We start from the raw sequence: 10,761 nt of genomic DNA, 5'->3' as shown, positions 1-10,761 counted from the left end.
ACAATATTATCTGAAGTCATCATGTTTTGAACCATCTCTGGCAGAGAGCTGTGTACCTCAGACGTTGGGGCGTGGCGCCATGCACGTCGTTCTGTCCGCGCGTGACTTCACCAATCCGGGCAAAGAGAGGGACGGTTGGAGTTCAAATTTGCCGATAGACTGAAGATGACAACTTGCGTCCGTTAGCTAGCTCGTAAGCCAACGTATTGGAACGTTGCTTAAATTTGACAGCTGTCTGAAACTATCTACAACATTGTAGAATATATTTCTGTTCGATTAAACATGTCGAAGAAGCAAATCTACTACTCTGACAAGTACACAGATGAAGAATTTGAGTATAGGTACAGTAGCGAACTATGTTTTGTTGTAATTTGCTAACGTAAGCTACATGCTTGTTATGCTAGCTATCGCAAGCATGTGAATGCTTCAGTAGGTTGAAAGAAAATTAACGTTAGTTAATGCATTCAGCCATACAATCACGAATATCATTTTTCTTAACTGATGACTGGTTTACGCTAGCTAATTTGTGTATTTTGCAGTAAGTAACGTGCAACCAATGTAACAAACGTTAACTACTAGTACCTTACCATTGACTTCGCTAGCTAGCCCACACTACAGTAAATTAACGTACGTTACCACATTAGCTACTGCTAGTCTACGGAAATAGGTTAAATATGAAATTAGTAAATATCAGTGCCGATGTCTTCACAACATCCTCTACTTTGAAGACGTTAGATTGGCTAATTTATTTTATACTAGTACAGTACTAACCAATCTAGTACTAGTTAAAACATAGCATCTTCAAGTTGGCTGGTAACATACAGTAGTAACGTTAAAACGAGTTGGGTGAATTCAGTGTTCCTTTTCTACACAGGCATGTTATGCTCCCGAAACAGTTATCCAAGCTGGTTCCCACATCTCACTTGATGACCGAAGATGAATGGAGGGGTCTGGGCGTCCAGCAGAGCCAGGGCTGGATCCACTACATGATCCACAAGCCAGGTAAGTTATTGGCCTGCAGTAGTTAACAAGTCTGGCTTTAAATAGACATTGTTTCATAGTTGAAACTAGATCTAGAGTCATATAGTATTCCCAATGTCCCAAACACATGACCTCTACCTCTGTCTTTTGTGTTGTTGTGATCACAATTCTACATTGTGTCTGAAAATGACATGCTGTAGCTAAATATCTCTGCTAGATTGAAGTGAGAACTGAATTCCTTTTTCTGTTATTCTTTTAGAGCCACACATATTGCTTTTCCGAAGACCTCTTCCAAAAGATTAAGACCCAAAAACCACCTCATTTGAATTGTTTGGTGTTTGTTGACTGTAAGCATTACACATCTCTGTGTATTTTGGTGTTTAGAATAGAACCCTTTTGCAGTTTAGTTTTTTTACTCCCACAAAATTCTGGATGTATGGTAGAGGCATCCCAATGAGAGCTGAAGGCAGAGAAGGCTCAGCCCCCACTAAAATATGGTGAGCAGTTCTGCGTTGATTTTTCAGTGATGCCAGTATGAAAATGGATTCCAGAGTTTACCATGCTTGAGTCAATATTATTTGTTAATTTTTTATTGATTAATCACTTCACAATATATGGTGTAGTGATACGCATATTGGTCAAACTTATGTATTTTTTTTTTTTGTTGAACATGGAATATTTGATTTAAATATTTGTTCTGTAAATGTTATTTTTTGTCTGCAATCTTGTATATATATTTTTATCAGACAGTATACATTTTGACTGATCAGTCAAATTTCTGTTAATTTTATTTTCTGTTGGACAGTATGTAAATAAAGTATATTTCTTTACTTTCTCTGTGGAGGTTTGTATACATTCTCTCTTTTAATGTAAATGTCATTTATTCAAATTTTTTATAAATCATAGCAGTACAAGTGGTTTTTGGTTTTTACCTCATCAATATGTTTTGTTTTGCAGATTAATCAAACTGTATTAAGGCTGTTGTATATTTTAGAGGATCATATAGTAACCTCAAGTTTGGCACCCTTGATAAAGATGAACAAAAGAGCTGAGTGAAATAAAGGAAATAAGTAATGCCCTTTATTTTATGCTAAAGAAAATATGGGGGAATTACTTTACTCTAATACAATTACTCTGAGAAAACATGCATCATTATTGGCACCACAAAATATTCAGACTACTAACATTTGACAGAATTACATCTGTATTAACTGTTGTAAATCCAAAAATCTTACATTAAAAGAGACAATGTTGTTGACTTTCATAAGTCAGGAAAGGGGTACAAAGAAATTGCATAAAATCTATATCTATCACTTATGGAAACCAATAAGAAGTACATAACTGATGGAACAGTGTTAAACCTGCCTGGTTTAACAATAGACAGCTTCCAGGCCCCCTATTGAGGAAGATTGTACAGGAGGCAAAAGTAGTTAATTGACCACAAAATCAACATTTTGGAATCTCAGTGAAAACCTGTGGTTTGAGGATGTGGAAAGATTATTTATGGAGGATTCTGTCCATGTTTGTGTTCCATTCTAAACAGACTTTTTTGCTCATCTTTTTGTGGGTGCCAACAACTTTGGAGGTGACAGTGAGAAGTGATTTTCAGTCAGCTACATTGACCACAAGTGGAGTGACAAATTCAGAGTGTCTGACACCCAAAGAGAAAGCTGGGGCCCGAGGCTTGTGGACAGTCACCTTCTCGGGGTTATGGGTTCCAGGACCAGGCTTCAGAGGGCTGTTGTTGGGGAGGCCATGGCGACCCAGAATGGAGAAAGCTGGTTTCCTGGGCAGGTAGACACTTGGATCTGTACTGTTGTATCTACCAGGGCCTGGGGTTTTGGATAGGTCCTCTGACGGACCCCCTGACTTGCAGTGCCCTGAGATGGTAAAGCTGGCACTGGCTGGCTTGGTAGGGATATGGGGCCCCATGAGTGGAGGAAGAGAGTACGTGTTGGGGGCAGGCACTGAGTCAATGGTACGGTAGCGGGTGCGTGAGCCCATGGTGTAGGATGGAGGTTTACGCTGGGCGTTGCATGGTGGAGCATTCTCAGGGCTATATGCCCCTGGTCCAGGAGTCTGGAAAATCTCTAATGGTGGAAATAGATATATTTAGTTTTGACTTTACCTAAACAAGGAGAACTCGATTGTAAAGCAAGAATATTGTTAACTGCCAATTTAGACACATGATGTAGTGTGTCTATAAAATGCTGTTTCAACCGCTGACTGTCAAAGGTGAAGCTTGAGCTGCCACATTCAGTTGTATCTTTATGCATGCTAAGTGTCTGACAAGTGTCCCTCATCCCGCTCAACAAGGCCCTTTTGTAAGGAAAGTCATTATTTTAACTTTTAATAACGTGCTGAGACCGCATGTGCTCCCAAAAGCCTTTTTGGTAGGCAAGTTGTCCTAAAAAAAAGCAGCACATGACTCTACTAGAAATATATAGCCACTTTAACAGGAAATCAACCCTTAATTAAAAATATATTTACCTGAAGTTGGTGGGAACTTTCTTGATGATCCTCTCACTCTACCCAGCATGGAGTATGCAGGATTTCCATCCCTGCCGAAGCGGGTCATTTTTGCATCAATATAATACTGAGGCCCAGGACTGGAGTCAACACAGTACACTGTACAACCAAACACAATCGTACTGTAATCAAACATATAACTGCCATACAATCAATACTGTTATAAGTTGGCCAATTTAATAAGGACAGGTTCACACATAGTCACAGGTATTGTGTAGTTGTCTCACCCCTGTGGATTTACATTGTCATTACATAATTTGAGGGTCTTTAGTCACCACTGTAGTACTTACAGTTGTTGCACATTGTACCATGAAAAGAGTAAGCTGGACTGGTTGTCTTTGTGAAATCATGGCCGATGAAACCAATGGTTGGTGGCAGAGAGTAGCGGCCGGGTCCTGGCCCTGTTTAGATATGTTAAAACATACAGAAGCTGGTTTCAATGTGTACCATTTTATGTACATCACACCTATTACCACACACATGTAGAGAAAAAAAAGCAAGCTGCAAAGTTTAACATAAAGACTTGACTGTGGACTGTGGACTTCTAAAGTCGGACAGTTCTGCAGGGAGTACAGAAAGATACCACCTGGGGAAAGACATTACATCAGAATACAAAGGTTCAGATGGGCGCACAAAACACAAGAAAGGCTACTGGGATCTTGGAACATTGTGTAACACTAAATAAAGCATGGGACGTTTTGGCAAGTCCAATCTCTGTGAATTGATAAATTCCTGCCAACGTTTCCAGATGAAATGCATTCAGTTACTAACTAAATGGTACATTTAATTAACCCACAGGATTGATCTGCACTGAAAAAGCACTTTACATTTGGTTACATTGAGGGAGCTCACCTTTCTCTCTGCCAGCAATGATGGGACGTTTTTTCACCTCCTCCCCCATGGTCAAAGAGATTCTGAAAGTCTGAACTTTTCTTAAATTAGTAATATGAGGAAATATAATTCAATATGAAAAACACGGGAAGCATGTACTGTAGATGTGGACGCAGACGGGCGCTAGTAGAAAGGCAGCATAGCCGGAAAGTTCTCTCTCTTTAGTAAGGGGATAGAGGTGATCTTCTGTGTTAGATGAAATACCAGCTGCTCTGCTCTTTTTCATCCATCATCTCCCAAGTCCTGAATGAAATACAGTATGGTGCTCCCTATCTTAGTCATCCACTCTGTCAATCAGTCTGTACACTTAGTTATCTTAGTTACCAAAAGACCCATGGACCATAAAAATAGAAAATGCTGTGAAGGTTATTTGAAATCATCATATGTTCCATTGCACTCCTATGCTGTCTCAATGTGCTCCAACGATTCCATCATTCAGCCAGTTAAATGGCACTTCAGTCTAAAGGGGGCTCACTGCCGGTGCTTAGAAACAATGTTATCACTGGATTCACTCGTGTAACATGATCTCTACAGAGCAATCCATGAAACCAACATCCCCCTCTCTCTTTTCTCTGTTCATTGCAGCATGAGGCAGAATCACACTTCAGCCATGAACACGGTTGCCAGGGATTCATCCCTTGGTATTCAGTCACAGCAACCAGGGCTCCTGCACTGCATGGTCAGCAGAGCAAGTGTCCCCATACTGTTACTTCATTCATGTTGTAGAGTGAAACAAATAGTATACCTTAAGTTATATTGACAGAGAACAGCATTTGGTTGTATGAACTATAAATGTGTTTGTTTCGGGAAAATCTTCAATGTATGTACAGGAGAGTTTTTGCTGAAAGTTGTCTGGATTCTTACCCAGGCTATATCACTACAAGTGCAACAGAGTCAACAGTCTCGACTGCTAAAACATCCCAGGCCACTAAAATACTTTCTATGAGAGACCATAAACAGGCCACTAAAATACATTCTATAAGATACCATAAACAGGCCACTAAAATACATTCTATAAGATACTATAAACAGGAAAAATTGCGAGAAAACCTGTTACATCTGCTATAATATGCCTTTATAACCATACACAGGCTCTCTGATCTTTCAGTAGTTTTATCATACAGTGGACTCATTGTAGTCATTTCAAAAACTCAACACACCGGAAGAAGCCAGTGGCTCTATGGTAACTGACAACATTGACCGAGTTAGCCATGCTCTGCTGAAACAAACATTAAACATTAACAGGCTCTAACTCTCTTCTGGCTGCTGTTTAGGTAACCTGAGTGTGTTGTTAAGAGCAAACACACAGGTTGGCCTTGATGCACACAGCCACGCCAGGGGTCACAGGGTGACTTGTCTTCAGACATGAAAGCCTTCTAAAGAGCCACAGCACTTCATCTCACTGTTGACTGAGTGACAGGAAATTCTCAACAGGCTTACATTTTTTTTTTTTTTAAAGAAAGGGGCATCTTAACCACAGCTTTTACATTTCCTATTATAGTACCATGCCAAAGTTTTAGGCAACCCGAGAAAATTGTTCAATATATGCAGTATGTGTTGTTCATTTACAACGAGAGAAAAATTAGGCCAGCTTAGTTCAGCCAGCCCATGGGTAGAAGTGTATGTGGTGAGTCACACAGGCCTTGAAGAGCAGCTATTTATGGGCCACGGCCATCTGTGTTGAGAGAAGTGGTCAAGATTTGGTTCCTGTAGGTGATGTACGTGATATCAGCATGTGTGGATGGGCCTTATCCTACAACACGTTGATAATCCAGGATCCTATACAAAGGTCCCATTTTTTTATTTTAGCTCTGCGTTTAACACCATCACATCAGAACCTTTCTGTTCATTTCTTGAACATGATTTTATTTCATTGCTACAATGAGCAATGTGCTGTGTAGACCTTTAGTTAAAGTGGCCTTTAACCACTGTTAATCAGATTTTGGGGGGTATTCCACTGCATTTTCTGACCTCAACTTCCCTAGTTTCCTCATCTTTTTTTTCTTCCAGCAATCTCACAAGATATCTATTAGCTTTGGGACAACAAAGACTTTCTTTTTACGTTTTATTATATTAATGTTTATTTGTATATATTCTGTTATATCATGTATTTCTATGAGTAAACAAACACTTTCCACCCGAATAAATAGCTTTAAAAAACGTCCTTACGTGGCCAAAGACTTATGCACCATACTATAGGTCTATAGTGTATAGGGGAATTGAGGTACTGTTACTGGAGGACACACTTTCAGTAGAATGTTAACTGCAAACAGAGACATGGATTGTAATACAACATTTATTCTCTTATTTTTCAAAAGCACCTGTATTGTAAATGGATCTGTTACATTGGTTTAAATTTAGTAAAGGTTGGTAAATGTAAAGTTAAATCTACATTTAATTTCAATGTTTATTCCTGGCAATAAAGTGACAGAATTTAACAAAAAAACGGAATAGCTTATGTACTGTACAATCAAATCCCTGTCTGTTCAACAGTTAGGTGACAGCTATACCTAAATAGGACTTCTTATGTGGAGATATTGGTAAATAATTGAACTCATTTGCATCCTCAGTCTAAGTTCTGCAGAAATGCACTCTTTGTCTCATTAGGTTAACACCAAATAAGTACATAAAGATATCGACTGTACACCTCAGTGTTTGACATAAGGCTTAGAAAAACAATGTGCGTCACATCTTAACATATTTTTGATTCATTAAATGAAGACACTGGTTGTTGGTGACAGGGCAAGGCAATAAGGGGAACAAATAAAACAAAACAAAAAGACTAGCTACAAATAAATACCACAGATAGAAAAAACAACAACACATTTGTTTTAACTCAGGTGTAATTACAAATATAAATACTTGATTATTTCATCTAGAGATTACAACTGTAAAGGTACTACAGTGAATATTAAAGACGCTATGGTGTCTACTGGTGATGAAGTGACTGCATATATAAAAGATAGAGAAACACAGAGGGCTGAAGATTACTAGCACGCGCACACAAACACACACATACATACAAACACACACACAAACACACACAGTCTTCCGGTCATTCATACGCACACATACACAAACTCCAGACACCAAGATATTTTTCCATCAGGTGGGGCAGTCCCTACTCCTTCTCCTCGTTCTTTTACTCTAACATATTCACAAACAATGTACAATTTGGAGCTCTGGCTGGTGTTGCAGTCAAGGGCAGTTTCTGTGGAGGAGAGGAGAACAGAATATAGAATAAGATCTCCCATAATAATTTACAGCATTCCAATCGGACAGGAAATATGCTCTGTTGGATGCAGAGGTATCCGAATACAAAAGGTATGTATACTGTCATTGACTGACCTCATGTGTGAGATCACTACGTTAATCTCAGGTGGAATTCACATTGCCACCGTGTTAGACGGTTCAAACTCAGTGTAACCGTGCGGACAGGGACGTCAGAGAGACGTACCATCGCTCAGTGGGGTCCTTTGGGTCCAGTGTGAGTAGCTGGCTAGCTGATGGACGTTCCTGCCCCCCCTCCGGTTCCCCTGTGGCCAGCTCAACGCGGTCCTCCTCCTCGGCAGGGAAGGGTTCGGAGTCTGGCTCGTATTCGTAGGAGTAGTAGGACACCTCAGCCATGGAACTCTGCTCCTCTTCACCTACATCACAGAAAAGAGGGACGGTGAGAAAATAAATACCAATACAATGGAAAATGAAAGGGTCGAACCGTAGGTTTCCACCAGGGGGGGACCCCTAAGTGTCAAGGCATACAGATTTATTTTAAATGAAAAAGCCTCACAAGGTTTAGACTGTAAAATACAGATCATGTCCATTGGCTGTAATCATTTTTTAAAACACATGAGAATGTTTGATTCGGCACCAGGCAATAAGCTTCTGCAAACTTAACGCTGGCTAGGGTTATTGTTATAAAAGTGTAAGGTGTAAAGTTGTTTTATATTTCCTAGCATGCCTTTCAAGTGAATGAGATACACGTCCGTGACTGTTTATTAGTGATGAGTTACACACTCACACACTCGCACGTTTGTACAGCTACACTCATGGGGACCAGAAAATAGAAATTGCATGCTCTCTTGCCCTAATCTTAACCCTAACCTTAACCTAACCCAAACCTCAACCTCAATAAAGTAAAATGTATGCCTAAACTTTACCTAGATGTAATGCCTAACCTTAACCCTAAACTTAACCAACAACACCTGTTCCTTAAAGAAACCCCAATTCTAACTATAAAATCAATTGTAAGTTTGACCCTAAACCTAAACCCTGAGCCGGAAATTGACTTTTGCCTCACGGGGACTGGCAAAATGTCCCAATGAGTCAAATTCTTTCTGGTTTTACTATACTCTTTGGGACATTCGGTCACCATGAGTTCAGTAAGACCTAACCACACACACACGGACACACAGACGCTAGTGTTTGGTGTTTGAAACTTTGATGAAACTTAACACTGTAGGTGTTCTGTTGGCTGGACTGGTAAAATATCACTATTATGTTTAATCTTTCATTCTAAATGCCTGGGTTTCAGATGAGAACACTTATTGGCATATTGAAATGGCTAAAGTTTGTTTTAAAAACTAATGTTCAGGTTATAAATGTGTCACGTGTTCATTTTAGTCCACTCACAAGTTAATTGTACAAATAGGCCAGTAGGGGTCACTATGTCCTTTGAAAGTTCCAGCATCTTGTCTGAAGCACTGCTATTGTACCCTGCTCTTTTAGCAAATCCTGTGCATCAGATGAACATACTACGCTCCCTTTACTTTCATCAACCTCTTAAAACATGTGTTTTGTTGAATTAATCATGCCCTCAGCTCTGATGCTGTTTCACCACCACATGTTCACACAGAGGTACTGATTCCAAAACCTCAATGTTTTCTCTAAAGCTGTTAAAAATGCTTTCACATTCCTGGCAAAGAAAAACACATCTATCAGAATCTACCTAACACACTTTGGTGCTCAGGTAAACAGCACCACACAGCTGGCACAATGCTCACTGTGTGTAATAATCTGGTTTGATCATCTGGTTTTTAGTACCTGTGCATAACCCCACTCAACTTGAATTTGCATTCCTGTGCCTATTCCATTGGGAAGCATCAGTGTTTGTACTGAGGAGATCTATGACTGAGTTAACTCCAGTACAACTACCAGAAGCTGCAGGCTGGGAACAAGTCAGTGCATGCATAGGCCACATCTAATACACAAACGGGTGGATTTCTCCCTGAGAAAAACTCCTGCTACGCACACAAAAACAGGACACAGTGACACATTTGACCAGGCGTTCTGCACCTACATATTCAAGCATGACACTTAAGTGAACCGTGTGTTGTAGCAAAACAATCCCCAAGAAAAACTACCCTCCCAAGAAAAGCCCATCCTCCGGTTGATCTGAACGCGTGTGCGCCCTGCAGACGCGATGCACTAAGGAGCCCCCTACCCTGCCCTCCGTACTAGGGCAAGTCTCAACAGCGTCCAGCACACTGCAGGCAGACCGTGTGATCAGACCTGGAGGAATAGGAGGGGAAGGCTGTGCAGCGTGTCTTTTATCCACACCTTTAGCTCCTACACAGCACACTAATCAAACATGTTATGTTTCTTTGCATGACAGTATACGTTCAAGCAGGAAGTTGCGTGCCAATGAACATATTCTTTGCGATGGGTATGCAGGATGTAACAGGTACAGTCACTACTGGAAGCAGTTGGTGGTGGGGAGGGGGCGGGGGTTGTCAGAGCTGAAGTCAATTCTAATCCCTCATACAACTGGGTGGCAGGTAAACCATTGGTTAAAACACACCCAGGATCCGATAGGTTGCAAGATTGAAACTGCGCCATCAGGTTGAAAAATCTCTCGTCCTTTCCCTTTCCGTAATTGTAACTAGGTTGTTGCTGTAAATGAAAATATATTCTCAGTCAACACACCTGGTACAGGAGTACTTTTAAATAAAATACAGATTCATGCAGACAAACATTAACAGTGACTCAAGTGGGAACAGAGCAGAGCAAGATTTGATATACAGTACCCTTGGCAGACATAACCTTAATACCTGAACACAATCTTCACAGTCCTCAGTTAACCCTTACTCCATCTCACTCAATACGTCTGTGGATGTATGTGTTTGGGTGTATGTTTTTCAACATCCACTGTATTTACCTGTGTGTACAGACATAGGAGCTTGCTCTGGTTCCTGGCCTGTAGCTACCTCACGGTCCTCTGTGGTGGAATCCACTTTGTGAACAAAGACAAAACACAATGACAGGCCAATGTTACACAGATATCATATTGTACTGAACATTTACGGTAAAAGCGTGATATCTTTTCCGGTATGTCCAAACCAGCCTTTACACAAACAATCAACA

At 40.4% G+C, this 10,761-nt stretch overlaps 3 protein-coding genes across 5 annotated transcripts in view; 1 reads left to right on the top strand and 2 right to left on the bottom strand.

The window, feature by feature from the left end:
- The first annotated feature begins 231 nt into the window (after positions 1-231).
- On the top strand, positions 232-2,148 carry cks2 (CDC28 protein kinase regulatory subunit 2). The gene is made up of 3 exons (XM_010871728.5): positions 232-341; positions 875-1,002; positions 1,241-2,148. The coding sequence occupies exons 1-3, from the start codon at positions 283-285 to the stop codon at positions 1,282-1,284; spliced, it is 231 nt and encodes a 76-aa protein (XP_010870030.1). The 5' UTR covers positions 232-282; the 3' UTR covers positions 1,285-2,148.
- Positions 2,149-2,277: 129 nt separating this feature from the next.
- odf3l2b (outer dense fiber of sperm tails 3-like 2b) lies at positions 2,278-4,725 on the bottom strand. Its single transcript, XM_010871721.4, has 4 exons — positions 4,363-4,725; positions 3,801-3,911; positions 3,472-3,609; positions 2,278-3,071 (listed from the first exon to the last, which is right to left on the bottom strand). The coding sequence occupies exons 1-4, from the start codon at positions 4,409-4,411 to the stop codon at positions 2,587-2,589; spliced, it is 783 nt and encodes a 260-aa protein (XP_010870023.1). The 5' UTR covers positions 4,412-4,725; the 3' UTR covers positions 2,278-2,586.
- Positions 4,726-7,226: 2,501 nt separating this feature from the next.
- The window catches only part of cpamd8 (C3 and PZP like alpha-2-macroglobulin domain containing 8), a 49,971-nt gene continuing 46,436 nt past the window's right edge, over positions 7,227-10,761 (bottom strand). For all 3 annotated transcript variants that reach the window (XM_034293818.1, XM_034293820.1, XM_034293819.1), the window contains 3 exons: positions 10,556-10,630; positions 7,859-8,048; positions 7,227-7,612 (listed from right to left, as the gene is read on the bottom strand). In XM_034293818.1, coding sequence (XP_034149709.1) covers position 7,612; positions 7,859-8,048; positions 10,556-10,630 — 266 coding nt within the window. In that variant the 3' untranslated portion in view covers positions 7,227-7,611. The remainder of the gene's footprint in view (positions 7,613-7,858; positions 8,049-10,555; positions 10,631-10,761) is intronic.

Source organism: Esox lucius, chromosome 8 (genome assembly GCF_011004845.1).
Source record: "Esox lucius isolate fEsoLuc1 chromosome 8, fEsoLuc1.pri, whole genome shotgun sequence".
In the NCBI taxonomy this organism is placed as follows: domain Eukaryota; kingdom Metazoa; phylum Chordata; class Actinopteri; order Esociformes; family Esocidae; genus Esox; species Esox lucius.
The sequence above is the reverse complement of the archived record's forward strand: the minus strand, read 5'-3'. Positions and strand labels throughout refer to the sequence as shown.